This window comes from Columba livia, chromosome 14, assembly GCF_036013475.1.
Source record: "Columba livia isolate bColLiv1 breed racing homer chromosome 14, bColLiv1.pat.W.v2, whole genome shotgun sequence".
Classification (NCBI taxonomy): domain Eukaryota; kingdom Metazoa; phylum Chordata; class Aves; order Columbiformes; family Columbidae; genus Columba; species Columba livia.
In genome coordinates, this window is record NC_088615.1 from 18684861 (window position 1) to 18699923 (window position 15063).

Sequence of the window (15063 nt, forward strand, 5' to 3'; positions counted from 1 at the left end):
CCTCTTCTCTGCGGCCCCGGCCGCCGTCGCTCGGCAACGCGGCCTCTCTATGATCCCGCGGGCGGCATGTGGCGGCAGCTGCTGGGCCGCGGGCTGGGCCGCTGCTGGGCGCCCCCCGCCCGGCCCGCCTGCGCCGCCGACCGCCCCGACGGGCCCGGCCCCGAGCGGTGAGTGCGGCCCGGGGCCCGACCTGCGGCAGGAGCGGGGCGTCCCCTGCCCGCGGGCCGCTGCGGGGGGTCGGGGACGCGGGCTCGGTTCTGCCCTCACGGGGTTGGTGTTTTCTGGTTGTTTCAGAGCGGCCGGTTGCCAGGATGGGCGGCCTGGGGATGGCCGGGAGCCAGGAGGAAAGCAGCGGCCCCTGCCCGGCCTGGTGCCCCGCTACTGCGTCCTGGAGGCCGTCACCTGGGTGAGGAGCAGCGGTAGGGCCGGGGGCTCATGGACGGGTGTTCCTGGCTGGGTGTCCCTTTGCTGGGTGTCCCTTTGCTGGGTGTCCCTGACCGGGTGTCCCTTTCCTGGTGTCGCTGACCGGGTGTACCTAGCCCAGCGTGATGTCACCAGGAGCCAGGGGGTGTGAAAGGGGCTGGGGACAGGGGACACTGCCCGTAGTGGGAGGCCTCCCCAAAACAGAGCTGTGGCCAGGCTGCCAAACGGAAACGAGACACAAAGATGGAAATGGAGCCGTTTTGCTTGACTTGTGTCTCTTTATCTTCAGGGAGCACTCGGTGCGCTGCTTCTGCAGCTGGTCAGACAGATCTCGTGGCTGAGATCGTTGCCGGACACCAGGAGGGAGCGCAGGTCACTCTGGCTCTCATCGCTGCCCTCACAGCAGCCAGGTTAGTGACTCTGCCTTGTGAGAAAGGGTTGTGGGAGGGCCGGGCTGTCCGAGAGGATTTCTGCCTTGTGGGATGTTAACTAAGCCATTGTGAGAAGCTGACAATCAGCTTTCAAGCCCTCTGTGGAAAGAGAATGATGGCTGGTATCTGCCAGGGGAATCTCACTGTTTCTTAACGGTTTGGAGCGATCCCACGTTGTACCCCGCATGCCATTACCTTTGTTTTCTGTCCTAGACTCTGCTCTCTGAACTTTCCTCCTGCTTCGCCTTGTGCCTGGAGCAGAGAAGGACACTGCCCGGCTAACGGGAACTGTTTTGCACTCTGCATTTCAGTGGGGACTGAAGCCTCAACCAGCTGTCCCCGTGCGCAGCCGGGGTCCTGCTTCCTGCAGAATGGAAGTATAGAGGTTGTACCAGAGATTTCATCCTCAGGGCAAGGAGAGGGCCAGCCCTGGGCAGAACCAGGTACGTGTGTTGTGCTGCAGGGTGGGATACTCGCGGGCAGAAGGATTTCCAACTCTCTGAGTTTCTTCCGAGTCTCTCAGTTTCCCCAGAGCAGAACTGTGAGCCAAGAAGTGTCCAGCCATTTATTGACACTGGAGGCGATGCATTGGAGTGCAAAGACAGAACTTCAGAGAGGTGAATCAGGAGTCCAGAGACAGGAGGAAAAAAGCTCCTGAAGGCAGGGAGGATCCTGTGCTGTAACTGTGCAGATGATGTCGGCTTTACCTGCCTTAGTGACCTGGTTACATCATCCAGTTTCTGTTCTTTTACTGTGGACAGATGTTTGCAGTCAGGAGGGTTTGAGTGAATAGCGCACCTTTGGTCTGGCAGAGTTGTGTACGTGGTGTGAAACAAAAGGAATTTTCTTCCTGGGAGATGAGGATGTATTTCCAAGCTGTAGATTAGACAGTCGAAGGAGGTATCAAAGATATTCTTATTAAAATGAGTTTTCTAAAAATAGGAAGATATACTTTAAAAAAATGAAGTCTCATCCAGGAAAGCGTGTCTTAACATGTTAAATTTAAAGTCAAGGAAGATCAGATGAGGGCTACAATAGGGCGACTCACTAGAGCTATGAACACTAATAATGGCTTTAGGAAAATTGTTAGAAGCAGGAAGCCTGGAGCAGGTAAAAAGTGGGACAACATATGATCACGGTGTAAAAGAAGCACATAAAAGGCTGTCCTACAAATGCTGACTAGGTGCTGTAAGGTGTAGCAGAAAAGGTCAGGAGGGTTCCCCATTCTTTGCTTTCTTCCAGATTTTTGGCTTTCCTCTGTGCTGGTTTAAGCTACTGCCCATCACTGCTTATCAAAACCATTGCCTGCCAGAGGTTGCCGTTCCCATCAGTTTCCAAATGGAGCATTTTGTTTCTGTGTCTCCTAATTAGCTCCAGGAAAACAGCCAGGTTAATTTACCTAAACTGCCAATTAGACTGTTTAACCCATCTGCTTTTGCCTGGAGCGTATTAAGAAGCACTGAAATGCACTGCCTGTCTGGCAGATCACTGGACATGGACCTCTGGGAGAAGTGGTGGGGAACAAGAGGAGACAGTGATGCCTTCACTTGGCACAGCAGAACCTTCCGGAGTGAACGTGTGTCTGTGTCTGACAAACAGCTTCCTACTGAGAGTCAGTAGGAAAGAGCTTTTAGGCAAAGTGAGAAATTGAACGGTGACAAGTCACTAAGGCCACATGTTCAGATGTTCTTCAGAAGCTGTGAAATGGCTGAGCTTCTAATGGTGTGTGTAATCCAGTGCTTAAATCTGCTGTAGGACCAGAAAAATGAACATCGGGGAATAGGTCGCTGGCTTTTAAAAAAGGGGGTTGTATGAGCCCCAGCACTGCAAAAAAGGTAATTCTAAGTTGACAGAAACTGTGTTATAGAATAGAGATGTTAGATACCTGGATGAGTGTGCTATATCAAAGAATCAAAGGGCTTGGAAGGATTTAGGAAGCCATTTCTCAGACCAGCTTGCTCCATTGCAGAGACTTAAGAGAGCTGTAAATTTATTAAGGCTTCTTTGGAGAAGTCAGTGGGCATGTGGAGCAAGATGACCTGGCTTTTAGACCCCGAAAATCTTTCAGTTAGGACCGCAAACAAAGCTATCTGGAGAAATAAAGCTGATGTTTAGGAAGATGAAGGGGCTACTCTTGGGCTAGTAATTCTTTAAAAGACAAGAAATAGTTTTCACAATGGTGAGTTGTTACTGCTGGATTCACCCGAGTCTTCTTGAAACCTGTTCTGTTCAGCACAGTCAGCAGTGATTTGGACAAAAGAGGTGACGAGTGAGGTGACAGAAGAAGGAAATAGTACAGAATTATTCAGGACAGTCAACTGTGAAAGTCACAGCAGAAGATTGCACGAGAACTAAAACCAGGGTAATCCCAAGGTAGGTTAAATTAGTATACACAGGGGAATGTAGCTGTAAATACACACACAGAATGAGGACTGTCAAATTAATCATTATATTGCAGAGGGAACAGTTAAAGTCACAGTGGATATGTTTTTGATAAGGTTAAGTCAGTGCTCAGCAGTAGTGACACCAATTAAATGTTAATTAATGTAAAGGAAGGAACTGAGGACAAGACAGTATCATAGGTTTGTGTAAGTCTGTGATGCAGCCACATCTTGAACGCTGAAGGAAAAGATACTCTGCCTTAACAACAGTAACAAAAATGGCATAGGAAAAGATGACAAGGAGACAGTTACATACAAATAGACACAGAAGAAGTGGCAGAGAGCGTGCTAGTGCTCTGTGAAACGAAGATTTTAGAGGGAAGGTGAATAGGGATGATATTTTTCATAATGCACATATTAATAGGCAGCACAGAAATGGAGCAAGTTTGAAAAATGGCAAAAGCCAGTGCATGTTTGGCCAGGGCACAGGTGAATTGTGGAACTGGTTGCTACAGGCCAGAAGGATAAACAGGTTCCAAGAAGTGATTAGGTAAAATTACCCATTCAAATTAAACTTAATTGGTCCAGCCGAAGCCTCCTGCTCAGAAGATCACAGAACAGCTGATTGCTGGAAAGTTCTGCCAGGGAGAGCGTGACTTTATAATCCCTATTCCTTACACTTTCTGCCCAAACATCTACGACTGGCAGTTGTCAGAGATAATCTATGTCAGAAATAATTTGATTTTGCTCAGTACAGAAGTCCTCAGGTTACATTCTCACATTATGCAGTGCATCTGTTTTGCAGAAATTTATTGAGAAAAGTCAGGGTGAAGAGATTCAGTGATTTTTCACTGGAGAGTTGGAAAAAACGTGTAGTTTGGTAATGTGAGAAGTCCTGCGTATCTTTCCATGGGAAGTTATAAAGTGAATCTGGCGATACCTTTCTCTCAGAGTGTGTTTTGCTTTCTACAGAAAAAGCTGCCTAGGGTGTGGGAATTTTTCGTTTTCTGGTGTTTAGCTATGGAAAGAGGAGGAAGCTGGCTACATCGGAACAGGGCGAGAGCAGAAGGAAGGGAAGGCCAGACGCCTGGCAGATGATGCAGGGGAATCTGGTAGCAAAGTCTTGCCATTAGAGAACAGACCTCCAGAACTCAAAGCGGAGCAGAATGTACCTTCGCTTCTCCAGTTTGCTGTTGGCAAAGGACCTTCTGGAGTGAATTCCGCATCCTCGCCCTTTCCTTCGGGGTTTCAGTTAATTTCCAGGCCGGCTTGTGCCGTTCGATATGTGCGGCGACAATCTGCTGTTGCTGTCAGCTGCTTCGTTACCCCGAGTGGCGAAGAGCTTTGCGATGGATCCAAACATCCCCACTTTGCAGATGAGCCGTTCCAGCTTGAACATAACACAATATGAGAGAATCTATTACTTGTAGTGTGTTTAAAAAGAAAACTTGAGGAAATTCATTTAAAACTTACTATAAATAGCATTCTGGATAGTACTATCAGCAAGTCTTCAGCTGCATGATTGCATCCTATTGTTTTTTTCATGCAATTCATGCCTCAGTCAAAGCTTTTTTGCTGAAAGTTAAAGGCGCATAGTGAAGGAGGAGGTGATTACAGCCAGTCTCAGTGTTATAGCAGCCGAATGCTGCCCTGGGGAGTTGTATTTTACCCCTGGCAGAACTGTAAAATTCGTTATTTCAATTCTGAGATTACAGACATTTCAAAGCACAATGAAACCAATTGGAAAGACTAAAATTTTCCATGAGGCAGAAATCCTGGAGTTTGTCCAGCTCGTGTTGTGAACTCGTTCTTGTGAAGCGTTTCGATGTTTTGGGATGAGCAATCCAGGCTGTCCATGAGAAGATTATTAATTCCCCATTTGGAGCTAGCTTTCAGCAACATTTGATTAGACCAGGGGAAATATTAATTGTTTATTAGCCGCTGAATAAGTGAGCGTTGGGCATCCCGTACCCTGAAAGCTGTAAGACTGCGTGGAAAAAATGCCGCACAGTCATGTTGCATCACAGCACGTGTTCAGAGAAGTAGAAATGAAGTTGCACAGAAAATTCCAGCTGCGGTGTTCCCAGCTCCTGTGTCCTTTGAACATACAACCTTAAGAATAATTCAGTGTGTTTCGACGTGTGCAATATAGCAATGAATTTGTTCAAAGCCTGGTTCCTATGAAGTACTGCCAAAGCTCGACCATTCTTTGGGAAATAATAAAACAGTTGGGCTGAACTTGTATTAATTAATGTTAGGTTGAAGGTTAATCTGAGCTGGTCTCATTCTGCTGAAGTGGGATGGGATTCTTTGCTGCTGAGGATGCTTTTATTTCTCTTTATTGCTGAAGGAACGTAAGCGTTGGGTTTAGCTTGTGTGCCTGGTGTTGCGGGAACTGCTCGGAAACGGGCGACTCTTAAAGATCGTGATATCCATGAAGGGTTTGACTTGAGCTCTGCCCAGCCTCAAAGGTGACATCCAAGAGAATTCATTAATCTGGCCCTCGGGAGGCAGCACTGCGTGTCAGGATCAATCGGGCCCTGTGTTTTCTTCCAAATAACCTGATTTCCAGTGGGAGAGGGGCATGAGGCTGTTCTGCAAGCTGCTAAAATTCAGAGTGAGTTTCTGTTTCTTTTTCATGGGGTAATGGTTTGGCCAAATCACAGCATGTTTTCTCAATAAAGGATGAATCTCTGATTGAGGAGTGGTTGTCTATGCCAAATGTAAAGTTTCTTGAAAGCATGAGTGTACTAATGTTGTTTAAACAATTAGTTGGGAGAATTTTTAATACAGATGATTTTTCTTCATGAGATTCGCTGCTTTATGCATGGCAAAAAACACCCAAATTACATCATGAGGGAGATACCAGAATAAGAGAGTCTTATGGTGAGAAAGATCAGATAATTTTATGCCCCATCTGAAAACAAATGTAAAGCACAACTAATAAATTCACAGATTATATTACTTTTGATGGAATGATGAATAGAAATCTTGCTCGTTGGGTGAGTGGGGCTTGTTCAGATAAAAGACATTTTAATACAGCCGGAGGGGAATCGTTTGTGTGGGAATCATGATGCTGCAGTTGGAACAGAGGTTTCATGTGCACTGCAAGAAGAATCCTGCCTGTTGCACGCTCGTGTCTGCCGCGGTGCCACCACAAGTGCTCGTGTAGCAATATGCCAGGAATCAAGGAATTGAGCCCCCAGAAGGACTTTTTTCACGCGTATTAGCTCCCTGCTCTAGTCACACCGCTTGTGAGGGGGACAGGGGGAGGCACAGCTACTTCTCATATTGGCAGCGCTGGTTTGAAATCACTCAGGCTTCAGGTATCGGGTGGAATTCAGCTGCTCATGGGATTTGGGGTGAAATATTAATTATTGGCCTCATCAGCCCTGGCCTGTCCGTCCGTTTGCTGGAGGTCACCGTCCTCTTAGAGCCTTGGGCATAAATGCCACGTAATCGCTTCCAGCACAATTCCGTTAAGAGCAAGGTGGCTTAGCTTCTGCTGGAGATGTTTTAGGTGGATAATTCTGATTGAAACCGGTCAGATAGTGGGTGAGCACATGGCGGTGCCGGCGTATCTAAGAGGGCAGCGATGAGCAAGTGGGTGCTCTGGGATGATAACCGGAGCCTGCAGGCGATGCAGGCGGAGTAACACATCTGATCATCCCCTTGCAGCAACAGAACTGTGATCTGGGAAGAAATTGTGTGGAAAAGGAGTTGGGGACACAAGTACATCTCGGTGTGATGCCCTGGGCAGTGGGAAAGGGAGCACAGTTCTGGTACACGCAAGCAAGGCGGTTCCAAATTTGAATAAGGAGACGATTTTACCCATTCAGTGACACTGGTAAGAAGGTCCACGCTTCAATAACGATGTTGAAAACTCAGGAATGGTGGCAAAAAAGTCATAAAATTAATCAGCTCGGGCAGAAAAGTACTTCAATTGAAAGACATGAACAGCGCAGTCTGTTCAGAACCACAGAGAGGAATCAAGAGGGGTTGGTTAGTTGTATCGGGACTTTGAAAAGGAGAATGCGCTTTTTAGTGAGGAGGAAAAAAAAAAGCCTGGGAGAGAAACCAGCTGTATGTTAATTTGAAATGCAGCTCAGAGGTTTAAAGCAGTGGTAACAAGTTGCTGGAACAAACTTTCAGAAGGAGTGGGAGATTCTCTTTCCATTTGGTGCCTTCAGATGGAGACCGGGGGCCTTTCTGGAGCGGGCACGTCAGCCGGGTGCAGGTTCCAGGGCTGTTCTTGGGGCACTTGCTTGCTTTTGACACCAAGGTCAGATTGGTCAGTGTTCCTCATGTTCTTAATGAGTGATCAGTCCTCTGGGAAAGAGCTGTGGAGTGGAGAAGATGGGTAGAGGAGGAAGAGTGAAGATACAGCATTGCTTAACCCTGCTTTTTGTCTTCTGTTTTTTTGATGTAGGGGAGTTCCAAATCCCTGAGAGCTCCAGCCCGGGGCCGGTTCTCCGCAGCGCAAAGGTACGTTTTCGTTATTCACACCCTCGCGCTGCACCTGAGGCCTCTTCCCTGCAGCAGAACATCTCGGTGCGACCCGAGCGCGGCACCAGCGATCCCCTCGTGCACGAGGCTCTTGTCTGCCCCGTGCAGCTGGAGGCCGGGAGAAGGAGAGATGTGATGTGCTGCTCTTGGCTTTAGCCAGAGGAAAGTTTCAGGAGCTACAGGCTGGCATCCCCGTCCTATAAGGTGTCTGTGGAACGGGGGTGCTAGTGGAGGGAAAGGGAAAAGAGGAAAAGGAGAGGAGAGGAGAGGAGAGGAGAGGAGAGGAGAGGAGAGGAGAGGAGAGGAGAGGAGAGGAGAGGAGAGGAGAGGAGAGGAGAGGAGAGGAGAGGAGAGGAGAGGAGAGGAGAGGAGAGGAGAGGAGAGGAGAGGAGAGGAGAGGAGAGGAGAGGAGAGGAGAGGAGAGGAGAGGAGGAAAAGGGAAAGAAAAGAAGGGAAAAGGAAAGGAAAAGAGAAAATAATAGAAAAGAAAATAAAAAGAGGGAAGGGAAGGGAAGGGAAGGGAAGGGAAGGGAAGGGAAGGGAAGGGAAGGGAAGGAAAAGGAAGGAAAAGGAAGGAAAAAAGAAAGGAAAGCAGAGAAAGGGAAAAGAAAAAAGGAAAGGGGAAAGAAGAAAGGAAAAAAAGGATAAAAGAAACAAAGTGAAGGGAAGGGAAAAGGATCTGTCCAGTAGCTCTAGCCTGTTCTTATGTATTTGCGTTTTGATGCGACCTTTCACTAGGTGATTACGTGCTGTTGGTATTTTGGTTTTTACCAGACAACCCATGACTGGAGAAGGTGGTATCACTGCTCCTAAAGCTGCAAATCAGGACTGACTCTTGTCCGTTATAGGGAGGAAGACACTTCGGGCTTGAAGAGTGCTTGTTAGCTTGGGAGCCACAAGGCCATAAATCATACTGTTGTTATTGTGATTAAACCTGCTAATTCCTTGCAGTTCAGTCTTAGTTGCAGAGAGTTCCCTATTTGAAAAATCAATCGGCTGAGCAATTCTTCAAGGACACTGTGACCAGAGTGGAGATAAATTCACTATTTAAGAGAGTGGGATCCTCTCTTTGACATGGCCGTGACCTCCGCCACTTTCTGCAGGGCCCATAGGAAGAGTCTGTGGCTCGTTCGTAGGTTTTGGGCAGGTCTCAGGAGGCTCCCCGCAGAGGATCGGTCCGTGTCTTGTCTGTCGTGAGCAGCTCTGGGTGCTGGCCGAGCAGCAAAGCTGTTGGGTGACGAGGGGCGTTTTTGCTGCGTGCATTCCCCGTGCAGTGTGCGCTGCTGCCGCTCGATGGCACTACATTTGTGCGCAATCTGGGAAGCTAAAGCTGCACGTCAGGCTAATCCTCCTCCTGCCTCCCGGAGCCGTGGTAAAGTGAAAAATACTGCTCATTACTGAGAAAAAGACATTTTCTCTGCTGTGCAGGATTTGATGAGGAGGGCGCAGTGTTCAGTAAGCTGATGGAGTGGGCTCAGCTCGAGTTGTGTACAGCGTATACAAATATGTCAGTGCACATTTGGCAGAGGCTGTTTGTGTTGTTGCCATGATGCGGGAGGGTGAACAAGGGCTAACGTTACTTTTGAAGAGGTGATTTATCAGGGATTTGCTAAATTCTGAAAGGTCCGATGATGTCCGAGAGGCTACCCCAAGGTCCCTGGCCAGAGGGGAGGCGAGCAGTGTCCGTACAGCTTCCCAAACTAGATGCCTGTGTAGGACACACAGATTTCGTGGATTACATCACCCTCCTGATAACTATAGTACAGCACAAGTGTGTGTCACTGCTCAGTTTCCAAGCAAGAATCTCCTGTAGGGTTTGTGTGGTTTTGCTGTCTTAATAGTTTTCTTCTTTAACTCCGCAGGGTGACCCAGCTCAGCGAGGGCATTTAGAGGAAGCTGCTTTCCAGTTGCAGCAGATTTTCCGGATCGACATTTCCATTGCGTTGAATATCCTTGGTAATGTGGACTTGGATTTGTTTCGTCCTTAAACCACACATTTCTCTTTTTGGAGGACCTCCAAATTGTTGCAGGTCTTGTGTGAAGGCAGAGATGGCGTGTGCCCAAGCTGAAGCCTCCTTTCAGCAATTTCAGCTGTGCTTTGAGAGATTTATTGCCCTTTGTCCCATCCTGCCACCTGATTTATATCAGCATATTTAAATCCAGGCTTGGTTGATGCCTGCACTGTTGTCCTGACATCTGTACTTGGAAATTAAGCCATCTCTGTCTTTTTTGCAATATGGGCTGTCGTATCCTTGCATCCTTTTTCGTTGTCTGAGATCTCAGCCTTCTTGGCAAGCTGAAAGAGGAATTGCAGAATTGCAACTCTGAGAAGAGCTGAAGGGAGATGCAACGATCTAAGAAAAGTCCCTGCCCTATATATACCACTAGTTGCAGCACTAAAATCAAGCTGCTTTGACGCGAACCAAACGTTGTGTTAGCCCGTGAGCTGCCTTTGCGATGAGACTAGAAAAATTCCTAAAAGGCAGTGTTGCCTTATTTCCTGTGGCAACTTTGGTGCTGTGGAGTGAGGGTTGGTGAGAGCAGAGCCCTTGGCGCGGGCCGAGGAAGGGCTGGTAGCTCTGGGGAGGTTGCTGGATTTGAGGTTATGTTCTGTCCATTTTCATTTCCGCTGTTTTTATGTTGTGTTCTCCTCAGGGATTGAAAGCATGAGAGCGGGCCATTACAGGATAGGCTATACGTGCTTCAAACTGGCAGCAGATCGAGGCTACAGCAAAGCCCAGTTCAACGTGGGTCTGTGTTACGAGCATGGCAGAGGCACAGAAAAAGACCTGGAGAAGGTATCCACGGGTTGTAGGCTTGTGTATGAGTGGTACAAACCGGGAGAGGAGCCTTTTTTGGGTTGACAGACACTTTTCTTCTTTTGCACGGGTGTGATGGTCTCTGATGTCTCGTCAGAAAATGCTGGAAATAATATAAACTGCGGGTTTGCAGTGTCAGAGATCCCCTCAGAGCTGCGCTCCTGCAATCCCCTCACTCGCAGCTTCTGAGGCCATCTCGTAGGTCCACAGCTGTGGCACGAGCGCTCAGGAGTGTGCCAAGGAGAAACCTGTCATGTTACCATATTTCAAACACGCTGCACATCCGAGGGCTTCCGCACATCTTGAGCCGTCCAGTTAGGGTACGTAGCCACAGCCTGCCACCTAGTGCATGCTGGCCGTGGCCAGCACCTTCTGCAGCCGGGGAGATCTGCAAAGGCGGCTCGCTTTGAGGAATTGTGCAGATCCCTGTTGGCACGGAGGAAGCTGTGGTATCGTTGGCCCAGTGCCACCCCCTTCAACACGGGGAGTTTTGACTCGAGGAGGCAGCGTGGTTGCAGGGCTCTCGTACGGCCGCGGTCACTGTCTCACTTAAACAGTCTCGTGTTCTTCAGCGGGAGAGCTGCCGGGGGAAGCGCGTGCAGCTGATGATAGATGCAGACAGAGAGGTTAAGCTTGTCCTGGCCAGAGGGGAGTCATGTCACATTTGAGGGCGTGTATTTACCTGAATCACACAAGTGTCTTTCTCTTTTTCCAGGCAGCTTTTTACTACTTGTGTGCGGCCGGCAGCTGTCACCCCATGGCGCAGTACCGCTACGCCAGGTGCCTCTTGTGCCACAGACCTGAAAACGAATGGGACAGGCATGAGAAGGCAGTGACTTTCCTGGAGCGAGCAGCAATGGCCGGGGTGACGCAGGTTAGTCCCCGCAGCGTGGGGGTTCGTAGGAGAGGGCCAGCAGAGAGCCCTGTCTAAAGGATTTGAACCACAAGACATCCTAGAAAGCAGCGTCTATGGGACTGGAAGCAGAGTTCTTCCAGTACATTTATACTCCTGGCAGCGTGTGGGAGGCGGCCCTGCCTGCACACAGGAGGCGACTTGGTACCCACGTGTCTTAGTTTAGACACCGAGATTAGACCTTCGGCTTAGGAAAACTGACCTACAGTTGAAAACGTCATTCTGTGATTCATCTCCATTCCAAGAGCACAGTTGGCTGTGGTGGAGGAACTGCCATGAGGTGCTTGAAGTAAGAACAGAGCCTCATTTTGTATCTGTGACTTTCTGAGATGATTCATCCGCATGGATCTGCGTGCCCTGCTCTCCTTTCCCACTCATCAGGAGATGCATTTAGGCATGTGCACCTTGCTGCGAGCACCAGTTGTTGTGGCAGCGACGGCTCCTCACGTAGCACACTGTTCCAGGCGGTGCATCTGGAACACGAACGGGAGCCGTTCTGCGGCTCTGAGTTCTACTGCATCGTTGGAAACAATATTCTGGGTCTTGTGATATTAGTATGGTGATGTTACTGCACATATAGTAGTGGACTTGTAGAGATCAAATGTGATTTTTGTGTTTACCGCGTCAGTCTGATTTTTCCTAAGACAGCCCCGTTTTTTTCAACAGCTCTGCAGCAAGCAGGGTACTTTGCATGCCCATCTTGCCACAGCAAGCCTGGCATTTGAACAACTTGTAAAATCAGTAAAAAACTAGAGTAATTAATGGGGACAATCCTGGCTGATTTGTACCTTGTGCTTTTATTGCAGGCACAGGCTTATCTTGGAGTGTTCTACATGAGGGGGCTGCAACCTAAGGAAAAGAAAGGTCTGAAGTACCTGCTGCTGGCAGCGAAGAACGGCGTAAGTAATCCCTGTGCAAACTATGGCTATGCTCAGTTTAGGATCAATGCGGGTTACAGGTGGCAGATTTTGGGGCTTCTTGGAAATGGGAGTGAGTGTCGGGACTTGACTGCGCTGTCTGTGGAGCCTTGGTGTGTTTTGGAGAGGAAACAGGCCCCGGGGCACAGACTCTGTGAAACAGGGATGTAGAAACAGCCCTGTTGGGCTGGAGTAGTTCTCACAGCACCAGTGCTTGTATGAATCCAGCGTAATTTTACAGGCTTGCGTTATGGAGCATCTACACCCTCTTCAGTCAAACTCCTTCACTGCTGTGTCTATCTCAGATCTGTTCTTCACCATTTCTTGCTTTCTGTAGAGAGGATGAAAAGTCCATTTCTGTTTCTTTCAGGAACCTTTAGCATACTCAACTACTCGAATCTCCATTCAGCCTTCCCCCAGTTTTTGAGTTTATCCTCACACATCATATTGTCCACGTCCCCAGCAATTTTCTGGCTTGCTGTTCAACTCTCTCCAAGTGACCCAGACTTACTCTTTTAGAAGGGCAGTGCCACAGTCGGGGCAGTCCTGCCCCTGAGCCCTTCCCAGCACTCAGACCACTAGCGGTATGACATCCCATGTCTTGCAGCCAGATTTCTGCATCCCACCCTTCTCTTTTTCTCCAGCACTGTGACATTGTTCTCTCGTTTTCAGCTTGTGCTGCATTGTAATAGCTATGTTTTTTTTATGAAAAATGTGTTCATTTTAACTTCAGTTCCTACAGCTTTTGTGTAATGGAAAATAATGAATAGCTATTCCCTCTTCTTCTGGCTCATACTTCGTATTCTGTCACCCTTTAGTATGTTCTATGAGTCATTTCTTTTGCAGCCTGCAGAACACTGGTTTAGTTTGTCTCTCCCTGTAGTTAAGCTGCTCCATTTTGCTTGTCAGTGTTCTCTCTATTTTTCTGATTCTCCTTTGCCCATTTTAAGATGCTTACACTAAAACTGGACTAAGGATAGAGGCAAGCCAGGCATGTGACACAAGGAGATCCTCTACTTTGTTCTGTATTCCCTTCCAGTAATTCCTAATATTGTTTGCCCTTTTGCCTGCCACCGAGCAGTGACTTGATGGTTTCAGGAAACCATCCCAGTGACTCACGGATTTCTTTCTACAAGCACTACTTCGCAGTTGTCAACACGAAGTTTCCTCTGTTACTGTGTTGCCCGCTCTTAGTCTTGTGAGATCTTCTCTAATGAATTATTTACAGTAAGTTGGCTCACTCCAAATGACGTTACGTCACTTGCAGACTTTGCCTCTCCAGTTTTCACCCACTTCTACGAATGCAGCGCTGTCAGATCACTGGTGGGACTAGACCTGAGGAGCCACAGCAGCTCAGACATCGGGATACAGTATTTCCTTCCAAATCTGCTAAGGATCCCTCATAGCTGCATCACTGACTCCTTTCTTCCAGCCTGATGTCAGATGCGTGTGCTGCACAATAGAACAAAGGATTATCTCATTAAATACATGATTGTCATTTGCTGAATGCCTAGTAAGTCCTTAACAACCGAAAACCCCGCAGGTAACTGCAGTTCCCAGGGGTACCGCACAGTAGATCAGTGTTTGGCATGTTTTGATCACAGCCAGGACAGTTCTCAGAACCCAGTTGTCTTGCCCCATTTCTGCTGCCTCGGTGTCAGGCTTGTGTGTCACCTTCCTGGGATGTCACCCCAGCAATGTGGCTGGGAGAAGGGTCCATGGGTCTGTTCTTTCCCCATTGCCTTGGAGTAAAGTTTATGTTTAGATGGTTAAAAGAATACTGGATGTGGGTGAAGCAAGGACGGCACCATTTAGCTACAACTCCAATAAAAAGGAAACAGGCACAAAAAGTCATGGGTTTGGTGTTCCAGGGCATCACTCTGTGCTTGTGCCGAGGAGGGAGCTCTGACAAGTGTTCTTCCAAATACCACACTCGAGAGAACTGCGTTTTACTTTGGTTGCTACTTTTTATCCTCCCTTATTTTCTGTGTGCAACGGTGGAATATAAAAACCATATTAAAGAGTGTTGTTGGAGAACTGGGTCTGACCTTCAGATGTCAAAGCCTGTTGCAGTCACTTATGCCGTGCTAATTTGGGGCTCTCTGCTCCTTGTGGTCTTGTCTCTGAGGTGTTCATCGTGTAACGGACGGCTGGTGGAATTCTTCATACTTACTTAACCCTGTCTCTTGTCACATCTGAAGTGCCAATCCTTCAACACGTTTATCTCGTCTCTGAAGAAGTTTATCGCTATCATAAACTGAGACTTGCAACATTTTGCAAAGCACCCACTCATTGAGTTCCTCACTCTACCAGATACATCCCAGACAGCAACGCTTGCAATATGTTCTTTTCTCATGGCTTTATTAAAACTTCCTTTTTTTTTCTTTTATTTTTCCTCCTTTTTTTTATTTTGCAAAGCCTTGTGTAGGTCATGTTTCTGTCAGTCATACTCCTCAAGTTATATTGCTGGCTTTTTGGGTGGAAGAGGTCTATGTGACCCCTAACCCCTGCTGTCTTTCCATTGTCGTCTGGACCATCACCTTGGTTCCTGCTGTCTGTGACCCCCTTTGCCTCCTATTGCGTCTCAAAGGTAACATGTAAACATATCACGGGTCCGGATTTGGCTTCACTGCAGCCCTTAGGGACGTGGTTTAGTGCTAGATTTAGGTTATG

General features: G+C 48.0%; 1 protein-coding gene across 1 annotated transcript in view; it reads left to right on the plus strand.

The window, feature by feature from the left end:
* The window catches only part of DELE1 (DAP3 binding cell death enhancer 1), a 22566-nt gene continuing 7503 nt past the window's right edge, over positions 1–15063 (plus strand). The window contains exons 1-9 of the mRNA XM_065030323.1: positions 1–167; positions 295–406; positions 713–833; positions 1166–1297; positions 7665–7720; positions 9604–9697; positions 10397–10539; positions 11276–11434; positions 12280–12372. Of these exons, the coding sequence (XP_064886395.1) occupies positions 67–167; positions 295–406; positions 713–833; positions 1166–1297; positions 7665–7720; positions 9604–9697; positions 10397–10539; positions 11276–11434; positions 12280–12372 (1011 nt within the window). The 5' untranslated portion in view covers positions 1–66. The remainder of the gene's footprint in view (positions 168–294; positions 407–712; positions 834–1165; positions 1298–7664; positions 7721–9603; positions 9698–10396; positions 10540–11275; positions 11435–12279; positions 12373–15063) is intronic.